The sequence below is a fragment of the Lytechinus pictus genome, chromosome 2 (genome assembly GCF_037042905.1).
Source record: "Lytechinus pictus isolate F3 Inbred chromosome 2, Lp3.0, whole genome shotgun sequence".
In the NCBI taxonomy this organism is placed as follows: Eukaryota; Metazoa; Echinodermata; class Echinoidea; order Temnopleuroida; family Toxopneustidae; genus Lytechinus; species Lytechinus pictus.
Window position 1 is genome coordinate 16,475,574 of NC_087246.1, and position 27,165 is coordinate 16,502,738.

General features: G+C 35.4%; 1 protein-coding gene across 1 annotated transcript; it reads left to right on the top strand.

Annotated features, from left to right (window-relative positions):
- The first annotated feature begins 1,385 nt into the window (after positions 1 to 1,385).
- Positions 1,386 to 24,251, top strand: LOC129254699 (BRCA1-associated protein-like). The gene is made up of 13 exons (XM_054893207.2): positions 1,386 to 1,936; positions 2,780 to 3,016; positions 5,578 to 6,145; positions 6,792 to 6,981; positions 13,656 to 13,769; positions 14,262 to 14,410; positions 15,458 to 15,533; positions 16,313 to 16,451; positions 17,103 to 17,215; positions 18,465 to 18,554; positions 19,490 to 19,654; positions 20,459 to 20,554; positions 21,176 to 24,251. Exons 1-13 carry the CDS (start codon positions 1,855 to 1,857, stop codon positions 21,353 to 21,355), a joined length of 2,199 nt encoding a protein of 732 aa, XP_054749182.2. The 5' UTR covers positions 1,386 to 1,854; the 3' UTR covers positions 21,356 to 24,251.
- The last annotated feature ends 2,914 nt before the right edge of the window (positions 24,252 to 27,165 follow it).

Here is a 27,165-nt window from a genome sequence, read left to right on the forward strand (position 1 = left end):
ATATTCTTTAACTTCTACCCCCCCCCCCCATTTCATTGATTGTTGTTATCTTGGTGCCCTCTACAAAAGTTCAACAAGACCCCCCCTCGTGCACCCATGCTGAATAAATACGCCACAAATGAGGAGAATGAGTCGATTGCTTCGTGATTGCATTATTCCCAAGAAGCTATCATTAATATTATTGAAGGCTATTCTAAAACAACTAGCAAAGAAACTACAGCTCCCGTTCACACAATATTCTAGTAGGGCCTACTCTCGTGAGAAATTAAACCAAATTGAACCCCCCCCCCAAATCACTCGCGCTTCGCGCTCCCATTGATATTTCATTATTATATTCATGGATTTTTTTTTTAAGAACACATTAAAAGAGTGGTCTTTAATTGCCTTTTTAAAATGTGATTATAAGATAATTCAAAATCCATTTAAGGCACTTAAGTTAGCCTGGCTGGAAGGGAGTGGGCGCAATTTTTCGAAAAGTACACATGGGCGCCAAGAATCAGGTCAAATTTGGGCCCCCCTTCTCACCAAATCCTGGATCCGCGCCTGGGTTCTATAACAATAACCAAATTAGGGCAATCATCCACTGACAACTACTTCAAGGAAAATATGATCCCCATATTTTTACCGCCGGGGACTGTTACCCCCAGAAATTTACCCTCGAGACAATTACCCCGGATAATTACCCTTAGTACGGAGCCTTTAAAATGCCATCGACGTGACGACATGGCATGATACTCTATCTTGCCATGTATAATTAATAAGCTTATTATTTCGACATGGCGATATATTCTATCTTGTCAAGTCGATATGTCGACATGGCGAGATCTGAAGTGTACAAGTCCCGGCCAGAATCCCGATATATCGCCATGTTGACATATAACTTGTTACAAGTCGACTTGGCAAGATAAAATATCTCACCATGTTGACGTATAACTTTTATATGTGGACTTGGCAGGTATCTCGCCATGCCGACATAATAAGCTTATTTAGTCGATATGGCAAGATAAAGTATTTCGCCATGTCGTCAAGTCAGTGGCATTTGAAAGGCTCCGTACTAGGGGCAATTGGCGTCTAGAGGGTAAATTTCGGGGGGGGGGGGGTAACAGTCCCTGACGATAAAAATATGGGGATAATATTTTCCTTGAAGTAGTTGTCAGGGGGCGATTGTCCATTCGGTCATCGTTATAGAACCCCATGGACTCGTATCAATGACCGTTTGACCTCTTGATGACATTGGATCTCACTATATCCTGATCATTATTTTACACACACCGCGGACTATCGGACCCGCGGTCTATCGGACCCGCGGACTATCGGACCCGCGGTCTATCGGACCCGCGGTCTATCGGACCCGCGGTCTATCGGACCCGCGGACTATCGGACCCGCGGTCTATCGGACCCGCGGTCTATCGGGCTGTAACCGAATGCATGATATGAACCATGCATACCGCCGGTAATATTATGAAGCAATACGCTGCGAAAACGAAAACAACGTTTTGCTTGATCATGATGATGTCTGTGTTTGTGAAAACAGTTTTTGGACAGTTTGTTGGCTAACACTAAAGAAAATACGTTCTACATTGGTCTCATCTTCAAAGTTCTACCTAGAATAGTCTATTCTCTTAAGACAAGAAAAAACAAGGAGCAGGCTGAGCAGTGGACAATCGGCTGATCGGGCATCGCTTTTCTTCTTCCCTGGCCGCGGTCGCGTTGATTTCCTCCACTCTCGATTACCGTCTACCCATCTGGACTGGGGAACTGCCGGATCCAGTGGTTATAGCGAAAAGTGTTTTTTTTTAAATTAGATTCAGGATAGAGCTAAGCTCAGGATCTTTGGAATCGTTCTGTATCTTGATGATGTCTGTTTCATTGTGTATCATCAGAATTTCTGTTAACGACAACTCTCCGATTCCAAAATCATTGTCATATTCAAGAGGTAGATCTGTGGTTTTAACATTAACAAGTTAGTCCGGAGGGGGGGGGGGCAGTCAAATATATTGCTGTACACTTACGTGACCAAAAAACGCATTTAAAGGGTTTTTTTTTTTTCAGTTTTATACGCGGGCCCCGCGTGTACTGATTTTCAAGAAAAAGGGTGGTTTTGAAAGACCGGTCAATGGTCAGTTGCGGGGCTGGGGTCAAATGTAATTAGGGTATGTTTTTTTTCCAAAGCTTTTTATTTAAAACTAGCCAAACATGTTAAGGGTATGTTTTCTCCCCCAAGCTTTTTCCCCAAGGTCATATTCTGGCAACAACATGTACATGTTTAGAGGCCAAATTGTGTACATAAAGCTCGCGAAAAAATTGTTTGGAGGTTATTTTGCACACAGAGAAAAACTCGTTTAGGGGGTGTTTGGAAATAATTTGGTCACGCATGTGTACAGCAATACATTTGACTGCCCCCCGGCCCCGGGGCAAGTTAGTCCTAATTTTTTTTAAGTTGATAGCCTAACTGTTAGCTATTTAAGTGATTATTTTTTTGTCTAACATTACTACTAGGAACTTAGGAAGTTTAATTTCAGTAGCCATGGTAGAATAGCAGAGTATTTGGTTGAATTGAAATAGCCTAACAACATGCCTAAGCCTAAGGCATGATAATGTTCAGTCTTCCTATTAATTTAAGTTATAATTTTGAGAATCGAGACATTAAATCATTCAATTCAACTCTTTTAAAATGTCATTTTTTAAAAGTAGATTTATCTAGAACTCTATTATGATTAATCAAATTGTGACTTAGAATTTTTTTAGATTAACAAGGTTTTGTTTGAATTTCATGCAGGAGCAGACGCGATGGCAGAAAGTCCACCACTGCTATCTTCTTCACCTCCTCCTACTCTGATGGCCAAACGGCATGATGCCCTCAGTGATAAACCTTCAGTGGCATGGGAGAAAGTGGATGAAGATGGACGAAGTCATCCAATCCTGGCCAAGGCAGAGAGCACCGAAGCCATCTTGGAGAAATGCATCGGAAAAAGGGAAGAGACAGAGATCCAGATCGAAACCTACAATGTTGAAGGTAATTTTAACTGGGAATGAATCTACAGTCAAATTGATCAGCTGAACTTATTGGGGGAAGGGGATGGGTCATTCCCAATTGTTTAACATTTGTGACAGAGCAATGTTTTATACATAGCAATGTTTTCCCGGCTTTAAGGCTTTAATCAACATGTCAAAACAGAGCAATGTTATATACATAGCAATGTTTTCCCGGCTTTAAGCAGTACATGGCAATATGGCTGTAAAAATATGAAATGTGAAATTTAATCAACATGTCAAAACAGGAAGCCACATCTTTTTTCTGTGATAACCAAATTAATCTTTTGAAATTCGCTATACAGGTAGAAAGGACCTCAAATCTTCTTGCCTGATGTGGTGAAGAATTGGTTCTAAAGCTACACTGATATCACAGGAGGCAGGCATAATCATTATTAAGAAATCTTGACACATCTAACTTTATGCTCTTTAGAAGTTTAGATGAGGACATTAACTGATAAAAAGTAGATTATTTGTATGAGACATTTGCTATTGAAATGTACAAACTGTGCATAATGGCTTGCCAGCCATGATGTCACATAATTTATTAAAGTCGATTATAATTTGTTATACTTTTGTTGTTGATGCCATTTTGAGACTGCACAGCTCTTTCGTTATACACTGTCAGAGAAAATGATTTTGCTAAGTGTTAAATTATTGGGCTGAGAAGCTCTTTACCTTAATGTATTGAACTCATTATTCCAGAATTTCTTTTTGTTTCAACTTTAAAAACTTTTTTGTGTGCAAATAAAGTATGAAAGAAAAATTGAGATAGATATTTTAATGGGATGTAAAGGCTTACTGGGGAAGTTTGATATTGGAATTCTGTCTTGTAATAGATAGAGAGATAGAAAGTGTAATGGGATGGAAATGCTTGCTGAGGAAGTTTGATATTGGAATTCTGTCTTGTAATAGATAGAGAGATAGATAGAGTAATGGGATGGAAATGCTTGCTGAGGAAGTTTGATATTGGAATTCTGTCTTGTAATAGATAGAGAGATAGATAGTGTAATGGGATGTAAAGGTTTGCTGGAGAAGTTTGATATTGGAATTCTGTCTTGTAATAGATAGAGAGATAGATAGAGTAATGGGATGGAAATGCTTGCTGAGGAAGTTTGATATTGGAATTCTGTCTTGTAATAGATAGAGAGATAGATAGAGTAATGGGATGGAAATGCTTGCTGAGGAAGTTTGATATTGGAATCCTGTCTTGTAATAGATAGAGAGATAGATAGAGTAATGGGATGGAAATGCTTGCTGAGGAAGTTTGATATTGGAATTCTGTCTTGTAATAGATAGAGAGATAGATAGAGTAATGGGATGGAAATGCTTGCTGAGGAAGTTTGATATTGGAATTCTGTCTTGTAATAGATAGAGAGATAGATAGTGTAATGGGATGTAAAGGTTTGCTGGAGAAGTTTGATATTGGAATTCTGTCTTGTAATAGATAGAGAGATAGATAGAGTAATGGGATGGAAATGCTTGCTGAGGAAGTTTGATATTGGAATTCTGTCTTGTAATAGATAGAGAGATAGATAGTGTAATGGGATGTAAAGGTTTGCTGGAGAAGTTTGATATTGGAATTCTGTCTTGTAATAGATAGAGAGATAGATAGTGTAATGGGATGGGATGGAAATGCTTGCTGAGGAAGTTTGATATTGGAATTCTGTCTTGTAATAGATAGAGAGATAGATAGTGTAATGGGATGGAAATGCTTGCTGAGGAAGTTTGATATTGGAATTCTGTCTTGTAATAGATAGAGAGATAGATAGTGTAATGGGATGGGATGGAAATGCTTGCTGAGGAAGTTTGATATTGGAATTCTGTCTTGTAATAGATAGAGAGATAGATAGTGTAATGGGATGGAAATGCTTGCTGAGGAAGTTTGATATTGGAATTCTGTCTTGTAATAGATAGAGAGATAGATAGTGTAATGGGATGTAAAGGTTTGCTGGAGAAGTTTGATATTGGAATTCTGTCTTGTAATAGATAGAGAGTTAGATATAAAGGCTTGCTGGGGAAGTTTGATATTGGAATTCTGTCTTGTAATAGATAGTGTAATGGGATAGAAATGCTTGCTGAGGAAGTTTGATATTGGAATTCTGTCTTGTAAGAGATAGAGAGATAGATAGTGCAATGGGATGTAAAGGCTTGCTGGGGAAGTTTGATATTAGAATTCTGTCTTTTCCATGAATACAGGTCAGATTAAAACTAAGAGGTAGTGAGGTAACTTGTTCTTACATCATTGTGACTGTGCCATAAACCAGCAATGGCTTGGTGGTAGGGCCATTGATCAGCAATTAGTAGATTCAAATCTAGGTTCAAATCCTCCTGGTTCTAAGATTTTTGTCTGTCTTATTTTTTAGATCAAATATGCGATCTTATTTAATCTACAAAATTTGCTTCTTATGAAGGCTTAGAATGAAAAACGACTTTGAAGTTTTTAGTTATATTGATTTGCCTTGGTAATCAATTTCTGATAGACCAAAGAAGTGGACTATTTCTTCACTATGTAAGCTAAGCATTGATATTCTTATCTTCCAGAAAGATACGAGGATGAGTGCACAGATCAGATCAAGGAAGAACCTAAACCGAGCTATGCCAAAGCTCTTGCTGGGGTGAAAGAAACAGACAAATGGCGTTCATCCAAGGAAAGACAAAGTCAAATTAATCAGTCATCGACTTTTAAGCCTGTAAAGGGGGACAGTCTATGTAGTGACACCACTACTACTAGTGAAATCACATCTCTTGATAGTACTGATGAAGACTCTCTAAGCATAGACAAGGACAAAGGTCAAAGCTCAGAGTCTGACAAAGTTCAAAGCACAGAGAACAAAGGACAAAGATCGGAGAGCAAAGGTCAAAGCTTAGAGGGCAAAGCTAAGAAAGGCGAGGCTTCGGGTAAGAGTCGCCCTAGAGTTGTGCCTCCAGTTGATAGCTCTGTTCGACATGTATCATCGAGCATTAGTCCTCCAACTGTGTCATCTGAAGCCAGTGAGGGCGGCAGATCAAGCAAAAGTCCACTGACGCAGATCAGGAGAAGAATAACATTCTTTTCAGGGAATCCTGTGGTGGATGTTACAAAGGGAATAGTCCATCTTTTCAAAGAGAAGTAAGTATGGAGTCTCATGGTCGATGAACACTACTCTGGCATTTGGCTTACAAAATGGTTGTCTTCCTGATAGTTTTTTTTTTCCTTTTAGCACTCCACTGTTTTTACTAAAAAAGCACTAAAAGCAAACAGGTACCGGGTATATGAAAGTAAAATCATAAAATGTAATGATCTTTTAATACCGCACAAGTCCATCAAAACCTTGAAACTAAACCTTGAGCAAAATTTTATACAGCTCTGCTGCTATATATAGTATCAGTAATAAGTTTCACTCCTTTGACTAGCAGCTAGTAGAACATGCATGATTTTAACATGGGGGTTCTGTCTAAGGGACTGTTGCACCTGGACAATATATGCTGACCTACTGTACCTGTGGCCATCTGTTAATCTGTTAATTCCCTTTCTTGATATAAAGAAATTAGATTAAGTAAATGGCTTGCCATAGATTTTCATACATGATAGACACTGGCTAAAAACGTTCAGATGTGACAGCCTTATCAAATTTGATTTATGAAGCAAAGTACTGATTTAAATGGAACAAATGATTCTTATTCTTTTTCTTAGATTAATTAGTAATCACAACTTAGGTACTTTGATTTTTTACTGCACCTAAATGTCAAAATCTATTTGTTTTGTTTGTGATCAGTCACATGACGTCTCTAGATGAAGGCATCATTCGTAGTGATATGATCTGTGCTCTGGCTGTCCCGGCATCTCTTATATGTCATGATCTACTGCAGTTCTTTTCTCCTTTGGCTGAGGGCATAGAACACATCCGAATCGTCAGAGATTCCAACCCAAACCAATACATGACTCTTATTAAGTTCAGAAATCAGGTGGGTAATATAACATCATGCGATTGTGACCATCCGCTTCAAAATGCACAATAAGTTGGAAGTTGGATAGAATGAATTTAGATATTTTCCTGTAGTTCGAATCCTTAGCTTTCAAGTGATATATAGCTTGTCAAAAGTGATCAACAGTAACCTTCAGATGTAATCGATTAAATGTAGAGAAATTTCAGTAGGGGGTCATTCCATAAAGGTCGGACGTACATTCGGACACATTTAAGAGCTGAATCTCCTTTGATTTAATAGCAGCGTTTTAATTTTTCCAGTATATTATAACATGTGACCTAGGCTATCATTACACCATGACAGGACCAGGCTGCTATATAAAGAATAGAAAATATGGGCAAAAATGTGAGGGGTCGGACGTACATCAGACAAAAGCAGGTTTTATGCTTTTAAAGTTCATGTCAAAATCTCTGTGATTTGTGTGATGCAGTTACTGAAATTCTAGTATTGGCTGTTAGCTAAAGGATGAATCTTTAAAGAACTGAAGTGAAGAAATTGATAGACATTGCCTTGTTTTAGTTACAGGCTGATCTATTTGGGGTCGGACGTACACTTTGAGGGGTCGGATGTACATTGTGCAAAATATTTGCACACTGTACATCCGACCCCCTTTGAAGATCAGTTACACAAAACGTAGAAATTCTAAACTGGAATTTTTTTGTTATACATACTGCTTGGATAGTTGTCTTTCACATAAGACAGAATTAACAAATTAATCTGATGCTGGTGAAGAGTTTTGCTTGATTATAGTTGACATGCATCCAGACAATGTACGTCCGACCCCAATACTGATTTTCTTACAATCAAGCAAAATACTCCTCATATCTGTTATAAATGAGTCAGAGGGGTTAAACTGTTTCCATTTTGATATCTACATTTTTAGACCACATCAATAACAAAACAACACAACTATTCACACAATGCAGGATATTTTTAATATTAAACTTCAAGTAAAATGTATCTTTTTTAATGGTTTGCAAAAGACCTGACAAAGAATTTCTTCAACATTAAAAAACTTATCCTGTTACAAACTTTTTTTAAACAAGGTGGGTTTCGAATAATGAGTCTTCCCTGATGTTGCAATCAATTGTATGCATTATGACCTTTTGACCCCTAGATGACCTTTGATCTTTCCATCCTCAACTTCCTCAAGAACATATGTGGTTTTTCCCACTGATCGTTTTGTTCCAAGTTTGAGCAAAATTAATGCAGAAATACAACATATGACATTTTTAGCCCCAGATTACCTTTGACCTCTCCATTCTTTATACCCATGGATAATTTGATCCAAGTTTGAAAACAATTGATGCACAAAAACCTTTACCTTTAGCAACAGTGTTACCCCCTGAGTCATTTGTAATATGTGGAGCAATTTGATTGACTGTAAGAAAATCAGTATGGGGGTCGGACGTACACTGTCTGAATGCATGTCAACTATAATCAAGCATAACTCTTCACCAGCATCAGATTCATTTGTTAATTCTATCTTATCTGAAAGACAACTAACCAAACAATCATAACCACTTATCCAAGGCTCGACATTAGCGGTGGCCCGGTGGCCCGGGGCCACCAGAAATTCACCTCGGGCAACCATTATTGATAAAATGTTAAGTTTTGGTGGCCCGAATCGGGCAACCAATAATTTTCAAAGTAGCGCAATTTTTCTCCCGATTTTGCACGCATTTATCAACTTTTTACAGTTCAAATTGCAACCCAGTTCGTCATGCGCCCTTTTCGTTGATCTACACACAAAGTTTGCATATTAGGCCTACAGCTATTGCATACAGTAGCTATTATCCAGCCAGCCGCGCCGGCCGGCTGGCGTGAGCTTTGCATGAAGCCACTGCGCTGCATACAGCTGTGCTCTATACTAGATCTAGCTCACCCTATTCAGACTCCGGGAGCTGCGATAAAAAATGTTGCTGCTAAGAAATCTTCCACAGAACTTTGAAAATCTGAGTCAAAGTCACATTTTACACCAATGAAATGACATTCTACAGTCTATATTACGAAAATTTGGTGTACCCTGATTATTTGCAAGCATTAGGAATAGGAATTATGACCTCTCTTTTGACTACAAAAGACCGATTTCCAAATGAATTAATACACATAAAATACATAGGCAAGTACATTACAGTCCCACGTGTGCATTTGTATGTATGTTGATACTTGGTTTCTTTCGAAGCTGTGTCTTTTCTAGCCAAAAATAAACAGACAGTTTCTTTCTTTCTTGTTTATAAATGACTTCTTAAACCACTCTTGAGAAAGTAAATACTTTGGGAAGGCATTTCATTGATATGAAATGTGAATTTTTCCAACATTTTGGCAAATATAGGGAAGGACTTTTCTCACACTTTTTTTCCAGATATAACTTTTGCTGTTTTCTTCTTATTTTTTTTCTTTCATTTTTTTTTCAGTGGTTAAACCATTTATACCCCTTCCCATTGAATATGTCTGATTAAAAAATATGTTTCTACTGAAAATAAAATAATACAAACTAAAGGATATAAAAATAGAAATGTGCCATTCCCAGAAGGTAAGTGAAAATTATTTGCTTGGCTTTTAATTATATTCCAGTCAGAATAGACTGTTGCCATGCACAGCTGTTAAAAAATATTCGTAATGGCTTCTTAATTTTCCCCTTTCAAAAGTTTCCCCATGATTTAATATATTAATTTTGTTTTATTCATTTTTCTTTCACTTTCGGTTCTTTTTTTTCTCTCTAAATTTTTTTTTTTCCCCTGTTCTTTGTTTTTTCTTTCTTCATTGTCTTTCTTTTGTTTTATTTCACTTATTTTATTATTTTTGTTTTCTTTTTGTAATATACTTTTTGAAAATTATTTTCATTTGTTTCCCCCTTTTATGCATTGTTCTAATTTTGCAGCATATTTTTCTGTGATTTTCTCCTGCTATAATATGCTGCAAAAGAGAAAACAGAAATAAACTGGATTTGGGGCCTGCATAATCTAGGTTTTAGGATTCAAAGAGGAAGAAATGAAAAACCATTGTTTTGTACATCTATCTGAGTTTGCTACGCACTATTTATTTACTTTACCATTATGAGTGTGTGTCTATACGGAGATTAAAAAAAAAAAAGTCCACACAACCTGCGAACAATAAAATTCATTTATTCTCTTTCAATCATTTCATTTTTACAACGATAGAAACAATTTACATTCTACCACAAGCCAATTAGCAAAGTAACATAACAGCAAACAAGGTTTACATACTGTACAAGATAATTAAGTGAAAGTAACTTAGTGGTAGTGGCTGCAGAATTAATATTTCAGAAGTTTGTTTTATTAATTTTTAATGTGTTTCTTGATATTTTTCGGGCCACCAAACTTTAATATCGGGCCACCAAAAAAAATTATTTGATGGTTTTGGTGGCCCGAATGGGCCACCACCAAAAAAAGTTAATGTGGAGCTTTGACTTATCATATCATTTGTTACAAGTTTGAACAATATTGATGCACAAAAAAAGAAATTTGATTTATACAAAAACTGTCAAAAAATGACTGAATAGCCTCTTGTCTTTTGACTCCTAGATGACCTTTGACCTCATCAACACAAACATGGTATAAGGATCATTTGTACCAAGTGTGAACATGGTTGATGCAGAAATAAAGAAATGAGAATAAGTCAGAATTAAATGAATAACCCTTCACATTTTCATAACTTACACCCCTGTTGGCAAAAGTGGAATAGTCTTGACACCCATGTATCATTATAGCAATGGGCAGATCTATTTCCCATAGAGGGGCGATTGCTGTATCTGAGATTGAGGGGAATAGGTAATTTCTTATTTTATATGTATGGAACTTCTTTGTTTAATAAATTTCTCATGTATTTGTATGTTTTTATTTCGATTTTTTTAATTTCCTGCAGGCTATTGTTCAATCATAATTACCACTAAATTGAATGATAATTTGAGATGAAAAAAGACAGTTTCCATTGAATGTGTACACAAAACACAAATAAATCATCATTTCTTGAAGATGATATCATATGAAAATCTACATATTGTCAAAAATGAGTGGTATTTTTTGTGAAATTGGTCTCAAAACTTGTGCAAGACTTCAAAGAAAAAAAAATGATAAAACTACACAGCAATATCACCTATGTTAAGGTATATCATGCAAAATGTTAAAGATGGAAGGTAATTTTTGCCCCCAGTATTCGTTGGGTAAAAAAAATACAAAAGGTCATTGTTAAGCTATGTATAAAATTGAAATTTGTATATGATATTGAAAGACTTATATGAGTAAAAGATGTTATGATATTTAAACTTTGCATCTAAGCAGTGCAAGATAACTTCATAAAAGAAGTTGCAATGGGGTCGGACGTACAGGGGGTCGGACGTACAAAAAAGTTGTACGTCCGACCCCCATTTAACTTGAAATCCCTGACTAGTGGTGAGCTGCCTTCTGGTGTATATATTAAATAAACCAAACTTGCTTTGCATCTGACTTTGGAAAAATTTATTTGCTTTTGTTTTGCTTGTAAGAAAAAAAGTGTATGTGAAAAGGGGTCGGACGTACATTTGAAAGTGCCTGCTTCTAATATTTTTTATTTAAAAAATATAAGAAAAGTATAAAAAAACCTAACTTGTTTTTTAGAAACCTAACATAATAACAACTTGGACAACATCCAACTTTAATTATTTCAAAGCTTATATAAAGTTTAAAATATGTTGCAAACTTGACCTTTTAAAATAAGTAAAATTGCAATTTGTTGCTATGGTAACTTCAATGCCTTGCCAAAATGAAACGATACATTATTTGAAATGATTTCTTTCAGATTCATACATTTCAGTGTCTTAGCTTTCAAGTGATACCTAATTTGTTCTGTTTGTAGGATTTTGAAATTTTGACCAAAAGGTTTACTAACAGCCCTAGGAATAAAGAAAGACAAAAACACGATTTGAAGTTGATGATTCACTCAACCATGGTTTATGCATACTATGCAAGTTATTTGAAACTGCCCAATTTGGGAAGAAATAGTCTCAATAAACCCATGTATCTTGTTTGTTTGGGTTTTTTTTTTTAAACTCAAAGAAGAGTTACTCTTTTGAAGAGCTAATTTTCTGAATTTTAATTTTTGAAAACCAAATGACTTTTTTGGCTCTTTACAAGAACCTTGTCTGACGGCTTGTTCGTGGTTTTGAGACAGATGTTCACAATTACAGTGTACATGTATCTGTGTATTATGTGATTTAGATTTTTTTTTTATAGATTTTATTTCCGTTCAACAATTTTTTCAAAATATAATCAAAGTAACAATACATATTCAATATAATCGATAATACAGACAAATCAATGAAATTTCGTAACAAATGTTGAATATAAATTAAACAAAACTACAATTTGTTTCAGTAATATTATCAATGAAAAGAAACAAGAAATGAACGGAGGGACTTGCCAAGAAAAGCAAAAGCTTGTAGAGAAGGCAAGCCCCTAAACTTAGTTTCAATACTAATTATAAACAAACTATATATACAACTCTATACAAAAATCGAGACGGACACAGAAGACAAACTTAAAACAAGTAATCCACAAATATCAAAATAAAACGAATAAGCGACAACATAAATAAGAGAAAGTAATTCAAATAATAATAATTACAGTGGTAACACAAAAAAAAAAGTACTTACAAAATCATAATAGGGAGGGAAAAGTGGCAAAGGAAAGAAAGAGGGAGATAAGGGAGGTGCAAATAAAAAGTGCAAATGAAAGGAGGAACATGGCAGGTGCACAGGTCGTAATGTATTGTATCATGTTGTAGTGTTGTTGTTTTTTTTATAAGTAAAGTTTGACAAATTTATTGGCAGTTAAAGGTTAAGTTATTATGTAGTTTTAGTTTAGGTTATGTGTTAGCTTGACTTGTTGGTGTGGAGTATTGACAAATGAGCATCTTTTTAAGTTTGCGTTTAAAAATATTAAAGTTTGTAGATTCTTTAAAGTCGTTGGGCAGGGAATTCCAATACACAGGTCCAAAAAAGATAAAAGAGTTTTTCGCTAATATAGTACGGGTAGGGGGTAGGTGATAACAATTACGTTGTCTCGTTGGGTAATCGTGTATAGAGGAGTTTTTACAGAACATATTTGAAAAAATTGTTGGGAGATCATCTTTGTTTAGTTTATACATAATGTGCAGGAAAAGACCACCCTGATGTTTTGAATAAAATAGCAATTTATTTCATTCTTTGGCAAATTGGATAAAAACCACAAATTTGAAAAAAAATTGCATGGCCATGGAATTCATGATTCTTGTCATCTTGAAAACAAGCTATGGAAACTGAGTCAAAGACACAAGTTCCTATATTTTTTTTTAAATTCAAAATAATTCTTTTGCTTATTGCCACTACCACTACTACCACTACTACTACTACTACTAGTACTGCTTCTACTACTACTACTACTGCTGCTGCTGCTGCTGCTGCTGCTGCTGCTGCTGCTGCTGCTGCTGCTGCTGCTGCTACTACTACTAATACTGTATACTACTGCACTACTGCTGCTGCTGCTACTACTACTGCTACTACTACTACTACTTCTACAACTACTTTATCTTCATATACTTCAACTGCTTCTACTAAAATCAAATTGTCTATGTGTTATTTAAAATTTGTTGCTTTAAACCTTTGAATTTTTCAGAGCCATGCAGATGAGTTCTACAAAGAATATAATGGTAAACCATACAACTCATTTGATGACTTTGTCTGCTATTTAGTCTTTGTTTCAAGGGTAGAGTGCATGAAGTCATGTGAGGTGAGTAATTTTGTTCATTTCATAACATTTCGTTATTGTTTTGAACTTGGTGTGTCTATTTTAAAAACTTTTTCAGATGGCAGATGAACTTGAAGTAGTTGCAGTAATATTTTTTATTCAATGATCATCATATTTCTTGGAAATAGATAATGAACACACTTTTTTTCCAAGGTAAGAATATAGACTCAGAGTGAAGGTCAGAAATGTGAAAGAATGCACGATGATGTTTCACTTTAACTTTGAATCAAGGCTAAGCTAATTTTATAATATTACATTGTTAATTGAGATGTAGTGAGATATGATTGATAAATAAATGCAAATGTAACTTGAAAATATCAAGACTCAGATGCATGCATAAAATTGGTTGAAAAAATAATATTGTGTTTTTTTTTCTTATTGCACCTCTTTATGCATAAGGTCCCAGACTTGACTGAGTAACCAATCTCTGACCCATACATGTACATACATTTTCTACTTTTTCATATTTTTTAGGGAGCTAGTCTTGCTACTCCAGGCCTCACAGAGCTACCAACATGCAATATTTGCTTGGAGAGGATGGAGGATTCAGTAGAGGGTATCCTTACTATCTTGTGTAATCATACATTCCATGGTAGCTGCCTCACCAAGTGGGGAGATACAAGGTATGTTCTCTAGTCGTAGGGCTGATTTTATCAAACAGTCTCAAATTCAAAATTTTGGGCATCCCATAGAAATATGCGTTAATCATAAATCATTATTCTATGGGTTATCTAAGAACTGAGATTACAGTGGTTTCATGAAGTGGGCTATTTTTTATTTAATTTTTTTTTTTAAAACAAACATGAACTTTTGACAGTATTACAGTTATTGATAATTGTATGTTGTGAAAATGCTTCTAATTTATTTTTGTGTGTCTTATACTATAGAGTACCAAAATCAGAATATTTACAGTCTAGTATAATAACAAAGCAATGGTTCTAAAACTTGGAATCCTTGCGCCAGACATGTATTGAGTGATTTAAATCCAGGGGCCTTTATTGATAGTAGACATTACAGTCAGAGACTATTAGTTATTTCAAACTGTCTGGAACCAGCTGACAGGGAATGAAGGGATGTGACATCACATTTTGTACTCTAGAAAAACATTCTTTTTTTGGGGGGGGGGGTTCATGTTGTTTTTATTTATAGCAGCTCAGTGTCCTATGTAAAAAAAAAAGTAGTAGAATTAAAGTTGAAATTGATTTTATTGGCAATTTAGATTGAAATGATAGTTGATGATCTTGATTGATTTCGTATCGATTCACTCTTTCACGAGAAGGAGATCAGCTCCTGTATTCAATTTTTAGTCAGAAAAATTAAGAATTTACTAACATATACACTTTGATATAATTGATAGTGTGCTTAATAGCTTTAAATTCATGAATGTGCTGAAGTATTATTCTGTGATTTTCCTTGCAAAATCTGTGTTAAATTGTTTATTATATATCTAACTTCAATCTTCATATTTCTATTTCTGATTAAGGAAAGGACACTTCCTATAGGAATGGATAACAAATGAGAGTAGCAATTGATTAGGACAAATGTCAGACAGTTTAAAAAAAAATAGTGTTGAATCACCTCTTGCCTTCATGTATTTTCCCTGGTTCTTTTATATTTCAATGGTAGTCTGAGTTCAAGTAGACTTCTTTGTGTTTTTTTTTTATTTACAGTTGTCCTGTATGTAGATATAACCAGACACCTGAGCCATCAGTAGATAATAAATGCTTTCAATGTGGAGCTCAAGAGGTAAGTTTGATCAATGTAGAATATAAACCATAATTTATAAAATATACAATTGGATGCTTTAAAAAAAATATTTAATCAATTTTGCTTGCATTTTTTTTCAAATACCCCTCCCCCCTCATTTCTACTTGGCAGAAGCCAAATTTTATTTTGTTAATTTTTTGTTTATTCTCAAATATCCCCAATGAATTGTATGATTTATTTGTAATTTTTATATGGAACTGTCTCATTTGTGCAATATATAAACCATTTGACATATGAACTTTAGACTTGATGCATGCATGCATATGGGAGTAATGATCTGGTCAGATTATCAAAGTTCTTGAAAAGAATTAAATCTTATTTGTCTCTGTGGCACAGACCTACTGAAAATCATGACTGCCCACAGGCAAGATACCGTTTAGTTGTAAATTGAAATATCATTTTTTAGAGCCTTTCTTTCATAAATTTTGATTATGTTTTGATACATAAAAAAATCAAAATCCAATTAAATCTGGGGGTGATTAACAGCTTGAATGAATTTTAAGTGAGAAAAAAATCAATTTAAAATTGATGATTTGCTTTTTGAAATAAATTTCACCTACTTGAATAATCCAGAACAGACTGATGTGTGATACACATAGGTCAAGGTGGCTCCGGGGCCGGCCTCAGTCCACTTTCAACATATAAGTATCTTGGGCCTGTACATGTATGTACTGCATCTTGGCTAGGTTATAATATCAGTTAAATAATTGTATTATGTATCTGTTCATATCCTATTCATCCAATCATTGTGTTTGCAGAGCCTGTGGATCTGTCTAATATGTGGTCACATAGGATGTGGGAGATACGTAGAGGCCCATGCATATCATCATTTTGAAGACACTCAACATACCTACGCAATGCAACTTGGTAAACAGAGAGTCTGGGACTATGCTGGGGGTAAGTTACTTGGTAGGATTGATTTTTTTCCATCAGTGATTGCCCTTTTATGAATAGTGTATGCGGACTGGATGCTTATTATTTAAAATGTAGTGTACCAGAATTTTACAGATTATTAAGGGCTGCTATTGGAGGACTTGATTTATATGTAGATGAAAGTAGTGCTTGATTCAATTTCTGGTATTACTATAAGATTTAGTGTTCCTTACCTAATATGACATATTATATGGCTTCACTTTTAGTGTGATAACACACTAATCTCCTATCCGATACATTCATACCGGATTTTGTTTATACGAAGTAGCAAAGCAAGTGCTTTTTCTCTCACCATTTTTCTCTGTATGATTTCTCTATACAAATGAAATCAGGTTATAGAGAAATCATACAATTATTTTTTCTGTATTATTTTAGCTTGAAAGTATATTTTAGGACTAGCTATATATAGTGCACAGTCAATTAGGGACCACACACAGCGTTGGTCATTTCGCTCCTCCTTTAAAACAGGTTAACTTTCCTTTAATAGTTAATATATATGCAGTTCTTTTTTTTCTTTCATATAATGTTAGAGTCTGTGTATATGTATTTGTATCTGTTGATCTCTTGAGAGGAAATAGATGAAATTGAAATTATCTTTACTTTCTGTTTTTATAGATAATTACGTGCATAGACTGGTTCAGAGTAAAGGTGATGGGAAGCCAGTAGAATGGGAGAGAGGAGATGGACAGCCGGAATGTGATGAGAAGTTTGATTCCCTTACACTAGAGGTAAGGAGATGATAAGCGCATGATAACTTTTTTTTTATGATGCCACCTTGATTTCTTGGCCTAAATCTATTACCCTTTATAACAATCAGCTATGACCTTTTTCTAAAATTTTGAAATTTAGAGAGTTCCAATGTCATGTTTGCCTCGAATGATCACTTTCCAATCATCCTTGGTGAGAGCTGAATTTTTCCCATCTGAGGTCAATGTTTTTTTCACATTGTCATGTTTCCGTGCATTGAAGAGAAGATTTAATCTCTTGGTGGTCACGTCTTCTTGAATTTATGTTCTTCTGTTTCGAGGCTTCGATTGTTCTTGATTCACTTGATCTCTGGCATTGTATCTAGAAAATTTCACAATGATAACTCTTGGACTAGCTTGTACACCTTCTGATGTGTTTTGCGATGTTAAGGATGAGAAAGGTCAATTTCACTGGGACTAAGCACAACATTCAGCTTCTTCTTAACATGGTCTATGATCACAGCATCAGTATTCCCATTCACTGATTCCTTCATGCCGTGGAAACAGACAATTTCTTAGACTGTATTGTCCCTGGTTGTCGAGGGTTTCATTAATGTTGCCATACTTTTCTGCAACTTCTGGATATGTCATTCTTGTTCTGGAAACTTTGATTTTCTTGGATTCTAGGTCCATCTGGAAAGCAGAATGTAATTAACCTTCTAGCTTGTCATCCACGCTTTGTAGACAGCATCCACTATCTGCTGGATAACTCCAATGAATGCAAGACTTTTTGCGATTGGTCACTAATGATGGCTTTCTATTTGGCGGGAGAATTTGAATTAAGTTTTTTATCGGCGCGTGCTGATCCATTGGATGAACAGTAGCAAGATCTCTGCCCTATGAGGAGCTTGATAGCCAGGAATTCCTTGGTGGGCTACTACTGAGAGTCTCATAAAGATTCATAACTCCATCGTTCTTTTGGATATTCTGGTTTTCTTCTGATGATGATACGAGGCATGATTTCCAACTTTTGGAAATTTTTAGGCAAGATGTCTAACCTATGAATAATATCCAAATGTGTCAGATAACAAAAAATCAGTTTGTAAGATCATAGACATTCAGTTCACTCTTCCACTTCCTGATGGGTTTCTATCAAGCAGCGACAACTCTCACCTTTCCTCCTATCATATCTAACAAAAGCATTAAGAGGTGCATGGTTTTTGTGATACATTTTTTTTTTTGAAAAATCCTGTTTAAATTATTTCATATGTATTTTCCTGTCTATCTGCAGTATACTTACTTGTTGAATAGCCAGCTTGAATCCCAACGGCTCTACTACGAAGAGAAGATGACAAGGATAGAAAGTGATGCTTTAGCACAGGTATGTTTAGTCATGTGTTTGACTGTTGAATTTGAGCATTTCTATGTAATGACTGGCCGGAATTCACAAAGAAAATCAACTTCAAAGTTTACTATAATTTTCACACTTAGTTCCCCAGCCTTACGACATATTCATTGCTAGAAAAATACATGGTTGGAAAGACCAAGACAATTGCTTGACATAGGTATCTTTATGTTTACAAAAAAACAAGAATCAGATAAAATATTGCAAAACAGCTACATGATTGTAATTTTGGTTTGAGCAGTTTAGATTTTCCCTGTACAAAAATGCCATAGGTAATACAACAACCCTGACCGCGATTTCAATGTGCACGTTCAGTCAAAATGTTGTATGGCATTTTCTCTTGCAAAGTCAATGCAGTACAAAAATGATGGTATGGCTGACTGCTCATTTGCATATTAAGTGCTCGCAGCTGTTGTTTGCTTTACTACAGAACACGTTTCCGATGGGATTTGCGCATACTTTCAACAATTTGTATGGCATCGCCGTGGAAATCCCATCACATCTTAGAAACTGAAATAAATTGCTGCCTAGAAATTTAGTTATGAACAGGATAGGACTTGTACTTTCACTTTCTGCAAAAATCTCAAATTCGATTTTTGACCAAAAAAACGCTGATGATTTGATTTACCAACTTCAAACTTTCCTGGCTCATGTATGTATATGCATAAGGATGATCTGATTAGATTATGAGGTCACAAGTTCAAAGGTCATGGGAGTCAATTGAAAATTTCAGCAGTTACATGTCTATTATAATCTTGATTTTGCAATGGCAAGGACTCAAATTTAGACTGCTTGCAGTTGACAATTCATCTCCTGTCCCTCCTCCCTAACCCTTTTTCTGAATATATTACCACTTTTATTGCTTTCAATTAGAAAGCATAATTGATTGTTAATTAATTCTTGGTTTTTAGGTATCTGAGATAGAAGTGCGGTCCAGAAAGTTGATGGAAGAAAGAGACAGAGTGGAGAGAGAAATGCAGAAAAGTCTCAAGGAAAAACAGCTGCTTGATAAGAAGAGTTCCTTTATGTCTGATAAATTAGGCAAGGTCTTAAATCAGCTTTCAGAAGAATTGGAGGTATGTGTATAAGCAACTGAACCGTTACTGTACTGGGCTATTTGAGAAGTTTGTACATCTGTTTGGCGAGGGATGGATGACTACCCCACCCCCCCCCCATTTTCTCAATGGAATATACAAGGGAAATCTGTATTAAATATCTGTAAAGACACTGTTTAGCTTCACCTAATTCCAACTTCTGTAATACATTTATTTGTAAACTGCCCCTAAATCCTCTATCATTCCCTTAGTTCTCAATCATTATTGGCCCCTGTACCAACCACTCAAATGCATTCTCCTCAACTGCACATTCCATGACCCTGTAACACACATATTTACAATCACAAATGTCCAACAATGATTCTGATTATTAGGATAGGGCCAAAATGGGTTGTCCTCTGGTGACCAACTGCTGCTGGTCAGCAGTGCAATTCCTTCCACACCAGTTGACTACTGGTAATACATAAGGAATTCAGTGTCACCAAAGACTATGAGAATGTAACCATTTTAAGATCTATATTCCCTAACTTTCAAATGATACTATCTACTATCGGCCCATATTTTTGCCATGGCCATTTTGTTCTGTTTGTGACTTACACATCTAGTTTACTCCCCTGCAAGTCTGTGACCTTTGAGACCATTTCTCTTCCGAAAGGTAGGAGTAGAATTGATCATCAATGAATTTAGAAAATTTATATATCATCTCTAAAACTTAAGAGCTGCTTTAAAGTAAAAAGTCCTATTGGTCCATTTATTATTATGAGCTTGGCAGTCACTAATGTAATATTGTGGATTGATCAGGTTGTAAAAATCGTTATTTTTCAGATGAATAAGTGTCTCCGAGCAAATCAAGCTGACTGGCAAACAAAGGTCACTGCACTTGAAAAGAGGTTGGATGAAGATAGCAAAGCAAAAACAGAGGTAAGTTCTGATAAAAGTTCACTTATAATAGATCTATTTTTTCAGAGGTGATATCTGGTAATGTAAGCAACAGGAATTTCCCATCCTGGATACTCAAATGAATTGTATTGAATGTAGGTAAAGCTGTTACAGAGAGGAAATGTATTGGATCTCTTTATAATGCTTGCATGCATATTGCTCAGGTGGGTGTATAATCACAATCATAATTGCAAGTTTTTTTGTAAAACCTCCTTAAAATGTCAAAAAATGTTAACCTAAAGCTAATTCAGTTTGTTCTACATCCAAATGACATGTAGTCAGCATCTATGATATTTTGCAGATTGGGGACTGATTTTGGTATTTTCTCCTCATAAAGGTCCTAGTGTGTTGATCACTATACTATACAAATGCTGTTCATCATCATCATCATCATCACCATCATCATCATCATCACAATCACCATCATCATATCACCATCACGATTATCAATTCATCATCATCCCCATTGATCATCATCACCGGCACATATCACCACCACTACCACAACCCAGTACCACCACCAACACCACCACCACCATCATCATCATCATCATCATCATCATCATTGATAATATTATCATTAAACTCATGTATATCTTGCAGGAGATCAAGGATTTGAAGGAGCAACTGAGGGATCTGATGTTCTTCCTGGAGGCCCAGGAAACCCTGAACAAGACTCCTGATAAGACCAGACAAGAGATCCAAGAAGGTCAGATCACCATAGGTGCTTCACCCTCGCCCGATGGACATCCTGGTAGGAGAGGCAGGAAAAAAGGGAAATAGATTGATTTCACATGGAAGAACATTATTCTTTGTTCCTCTCTGGCCTCTACGCAGGTCCATTTGGTAATTGACCACAGCTTGGCAAAGACTTCCCTGTTTCTGCTGTAGTTGTACCCAGAATTGCCTGTACCTGTACTCTACCACCATTTAAAAGTCTTGTGTATGCTTTGGCAGGAGAGGTCTCACCAATGCTAGAAGATTTGACTTGAGGCACACACCAATCAAGACACCAACTTAAACAGACTATCTCCATGTATCAGTGTTCATTAGCCATGCAGTCACCTCTCTTTCTGAATATAAATACAGCTAAGTGTGTTCTGGAGGTAAACAAGTAAGTTTAGCTCTTCAAGCCAAAGCCTCTACCAAGCAAAGATGCAATTCACAATCCATCCATCCTTCTCATTGTCTTGATAAATCTGTTCAGGTGTGGCAGGAAAAATCCAGCTCCATTGACATTCTTTCAAGTAGAGTTAATTTATTCCTGTGTCATTTTTATACAAAAAAAAAAATCATATTTTGAAGCGACTGTTCGATTGTCTCGTAAGTTAATGAGAAGTAAGTGCTGTTTCCATTGAATGTCATATTGCATTCAACAGGCATTCTCATAATAACTAATATGAATCAACACAGATTGTCCTATGCTGGTGGATATTTATTTATTCCTCTTTCATTCATTGATTCCGATTGAATCCAATTGATTGCAAATTCTAATACTGACTCTTCCATCAATTCATAGGATAGTTTATAAGATGAATAGATATGTGAGTGTTAACTATACTTGCAAGGCATTTTATATCACATCAAAATTCTCATTACTGATTTGAGAATTTCATGAAGCGGAAATATATATTTAAAAAGATGATGATTGATTTCAATGTTGTGAACTGAAATAAGGCCATTTGCGACACACAACTAAATATCACTGTAAAAAAAGTCTGTAAACACATATGACTACTAGTCAAAGTGATAGCTGAATAACATATTTTCATGTGCATCCTGTGTACATGACACTCCTTCAACATGTCTTAAACTATAAAATTTGCCCCTGCTAAAGATAAAAGACATATATATCATATGAAAATCAAGCCTATTGTGTGGTTAAATATACCCTGAAAACAAAGAACTCCCCAAATGTATACTTTTCTTTGATTTTTGCCTCTTTTTTTCCAAACAAACTTCTTTCTGGCGGGGCAGCGCCAGGATATTTTGATGGGGAGAGGGCAATGTGACCTGAAAATGGGTGATGTGAATTTTTCTCAATTTAATGACTGGGGAATGAAGAGTAAAACAACCCATACCTCCTTTTTAGTACTCTTCTTTTTCTTTGTTTTTCTTCCCTTTTCTTTTTTCCCCTCATTTTTGTTTCCTTTTACTATTAAACAAAATCATTAGGTAATCCCTGCCACCTTATAGCTTTACCCTGATTTTGGTTCATATTTTGGTAATTTTAGTACCCTAAACTTGCTCTGCATCTTGACCAAAAAGATCGAAACTTTTTCTGATTGCATATGTGTTCATTGAGAGTCAAGTGCCCTCTCATCGGAGCCTTGTTAATTGGATTGAAGTCAATCTTAACTATGGGAAACAATTGATGCCATAATCATGAATTATCATAAGAGTACATGTCAATTATGCTCATTAGTATTTTGCGTCATATCAGCGTGTTCCATTTTGTTTACAAAGTGACAGTGTGCATGCCGTTGTGAATATATTTGCTCACTGGGTTTTCATATTTGAGATTGAGTAAACCCTAATAGATACATGGGCCCTTATTCTGAACTTGGGTTTAAATTACACCCTGGTTTAAAGTTGTGGCTTAACTATGGAGAGCCAATTGGAGCACAAATCCCTAACAGTACACATTCAATCTATTTACTCATGTGGCACTCGAATTGTTTATAATTGTCTGGGAATGAGAACTGAAGTAATTTTCTGCGTTATGAAAGCAAAATGAAACAAAATAGTTAACATTAAAAATATACAATATAAACAGAATTTTTGGCTCCCCATAATTTTAGCACAGAGTTAGACCGTGGTCTAAGCTAAACCTGACTTCAGAATATGGGCCATGGTGTCCGCATTCTTCATCTTGTCCATTCACCATGCAAACTATCAAAGCACCGTCTCCTAAAACTGACAATCTCTCTATACCTGCCAAAATTAAAGGGGAACGAAACCTTTGGAACAAGTGGGCTTGTGTGGAAAAAGAAAAATCAAAGAATAAGATCAAGAAAGTTTGAGAAAAATCGGACAAATAATGAGGAAGTTATGAGCATTTGAATATTGCGATTACTAATGCTATGGAGATCCTCCTATTGGCAATGCGACAAAGATTTGTGAACAACTTTCCCTGTAAGGGACTATAAAATACCCCTAAAATGTCCCTTTTTGCTCTTATGGTGATACAAACTCTTTATCCATAATGTATTCTTTAAAAATCCGTATTACATGCCCTCTTATAGAAAGAATACATGACCTACTGATAGATGTGATAAAAGAGGCAGTTTAAGTGAAATATAAAGAAAAGTAATTAAAAAAGTTGCTCACAAGTGACATCACACATCTTTGTCGCATTGCCAACTGGAGGATCTACATTATGATAATGATCTAAACTTCAAATTCTCATAACTTTCTTATTATTTATTCAATTTTTCTCAAACTTTTGTTGATCTGTTTCTTTGATTTTTCTGTTTTAACACAGGTTATCTTGTTTCAAAGGTTTCATTTTCCTTAAGTTATTATTAATATAGTGTGTGCATTAAACTCACTGGAAATCAGATTTGGTGCATTACGTGTCTATTGCTATTATTATATATTTATTTCTGTATGATATTGTCAAGGAAAAAAATGAAATTTGTAAATTAAAATGTTTTTCATGAGATGACAATTTCGAGAATTGGGATCAATTTGTAAATTATGAGAACTTAATGTGAGATACAAATGTATCAAGAAGGATTGACTTTTAATGTTTCCACCCTCCCCCACACACACACACCCTCACACCTACACACACACATCCCTCAAAGTTTAAACCTAACCAGGCCCGGCTTTTTGGGTGTTAGAAAACAGGGGGAGGGTTGAATCAACGCCCCTTGAGATCTCGGCTGCTGATCGCGCGAACGCTGTGAAAATTGGCATGATAATAATGTGGGATGTAATCTACAAGGCTGTATGGTTAATTTTTCCAAAATATTCGATTTTTTTTACATTAACTATGCTAATTTATGTGTAAATCAGACCTTTTGGCTCTCATTCATTAAAAAGCACTCCAAGAATGCTATTTTTGTGTAAATATTCTTTATACCATTGCTAACAATTACTAATGAAAAATATCCTGGGGGCCGTTTCATAAAGCTGTTCGTAAGTTAACAGCGACTTTAAAAATGACTGGTGAACCTTTCTTACGGGCTTAAACCATCACCAATGAATATACCATTTTCTACAAGGAAGGATCACCAGTCATTCTTAAAGTCGCTCTTAACTTACGAACAGCTTTATGAAACACCCACCAGGTTCGAAAATGAATTTCTAATGTATTTATTTGTTTTTCAACCTTTTATTTTATTCATTTTTACACCAAATTTATAGCAGAACCTTTTGAAACATAATTATGCTCAAATAAATTAATTTTAGCTTATGAAAGTAAATATAATCATATCCTTATGAATATTTATTTATTTATTAGAACATATTTATTCAGGTACAAAAGATCAGCATAAAACTGTTTTTCATCAATGACCTGAGTCAAAGTCAAAGTCAAAGATAACAATGCTTAGTAACATAGATAAACAAATATTTTTACTTAAATGATAATATGAATCAAACTGAAATATTTAAGTTATCAAAAGGGAACAGATACTTATTATAAAACTACTAATTGTATAATTTATTCACTGATAAAAAACACTGAAATGATAGCAATGAAATAATTATGGCATTATAGAAAATCGAGTGAAACAATGACAATCAGTTATAAATGTATGTCTAAAACTATAAAATATCAAAGGGTTAAGATCATTACAAATAATAGCAATGTGACATCAATGTTAAAGAGGAATAAGGGAATTGTAAAAACAATAAATGAAATATCAGTAAGGGTTATTATAGACAAAATCATTGGATTACAAATACTATCTAAGATACTATATAAGATGAGAAAACTCAGTTTGCATTGACTTTGTACTCAAAATCACGTGTTTGGAGTAACTTTAATATGGCTTTTCTCTAGCACTTTGTATCTTCAAGAAAAAGCTCTATATAATCCACTTACTATCATTATTTGTTGTTTTCTTCCCCTCCGTTCAAGTTTCAAAAACATGGAATCGTTCGTATTTCCACATATTATAGACGGGGAAGTTTGGTAGATACAGTAATTGTTTTACCTTTTAGGCTTGTGATTTTTTACTGTGAAATTACAATAATTGCATGTTTTATAGGCTTGTATTTTGTCTCAGCTTTAACCCTACTGCGGCCGGGATTGGGGATAATGACCCCCCCTTCTACACTTGCTGCTTACTGACTTCTTTTTAGACCAAATTAGCGACATCCGCATACGCCCGAGATCTTAAGGGGGTCATGATGCCCCCCCCCCCCCGGTATTGACAAGGCTAATATGTGACAAAGGAAAATTATTCGAGGACAATTACTTTGAATTTAAAAAAGTAAACAAGTTTTTATCAGCAATGGAAATCTATTTTCTCTGGTGTGGTGTGTACTTATGGCTGATGCAATGTGTGTGAGTGTCTTCTGCAGTGTTACCAGGTCCAAGCTGAAATTAAAATCCACAAGTAAAGAAAAGGGCAAAAAGAAAGAAAGAAAGGAGATGAGAAAAGCAAGAAAGAGATACGAGGAGAAGAAAAGTATAATGTCGAAAGGGACTATTAAACAGGGGGGGGGGGGGACTTGAAAATAGAAAAAAAAATCTGGTCATTGTTTAATTTCGCTCGCGCATCGTGCTCCCATTTGCTGGAGGGGGGATATTATGGTCTGCTCAATAGGATAACATGAGGCATTGAATATCTCGTTTTCAAGTCAATAAACAATGAGCATAACTAATTCTGCTCGTGATTCGAGTTTTCATATTTTCATGATTACAAAAAAAGTGATGAACAATATTGAAAACAAACTACACGCTCGCATTTTTGTAATTATCAAGTTCCTCTTCCTTAAATTCCCACAAGCAGTCATTGCACTAAATCAAACAGTCAATCAAGCACTGGCTACACTAAATCACAAAACCCACACAACTTCTTGGAGCAAAATACACTATATTTCCCTACGAACAATATTCTAGAATTTAATGCACATGAAAGTACAATTTATCTGCATGATAAATCAAGTTCGTAGCTTTAGGACCCATTGCAAATCGGTAGGCGAAATCAAGGTGTTTGGAAAACAGCAGGATTTTCGTTTTAGTGAATTTTGTGATATTTTCTCCTTGGTTAATGATCTTTAGAATATCCACCACAAATAATTATAGGCCATCTGTTCAAAAATTGAAATTTTCATGTTTGTTAAATTAGTCCTAGGTAGTTTTCGGTCCCCCGACATACTTAGAAATGTGGAGCAGTGGCGTATCTAGGGCAAATGGTGCACGACTGTTCGTAAGAATTTATAAAGAGTAACCTATTAAAATGCAAACCCGTAGCTAGAGATAATAACAGGGGTGGATCCAGCCAGTAGGGGGCCCGGATTTTTTTCAGCCATATTTTCCCCGATCGGCAGCTCGAAGATGATTTTTGTTTGTTCCTTTGAAGGGGTAGTCCTAATAGTCACTTCTTAGCTTTATAAATCAACACATAGTATCACAA

What these genes read in the sequence shown, in the direction of transcription:
- LOC129254699 (XM_054893207.2), top strand. Translation starts at nt 1,855, where the DNA reads ATGATGTCTGTTTCATTGTGTATCATCAGAATTTCTGTTAACGACAAC. An exon ending in TTGATTCCCTTACACTAGAG is followed by an intron (nt 17,216 to 18,464) that starts GTAAGGAGATGA and finishes GTCTATCTGCAG; the next exon opens with TATACTTACTTGTTGAATAG. An exon ending in ATAGCAAAGCAAAAACAGAG is followed by an intron (nt 20,555 to 21,175) that starts GTAAGTTCTGAT and finishes TATATCTTGCAG; the next exon opens with GAGATCAAGGATTTGAAGGA.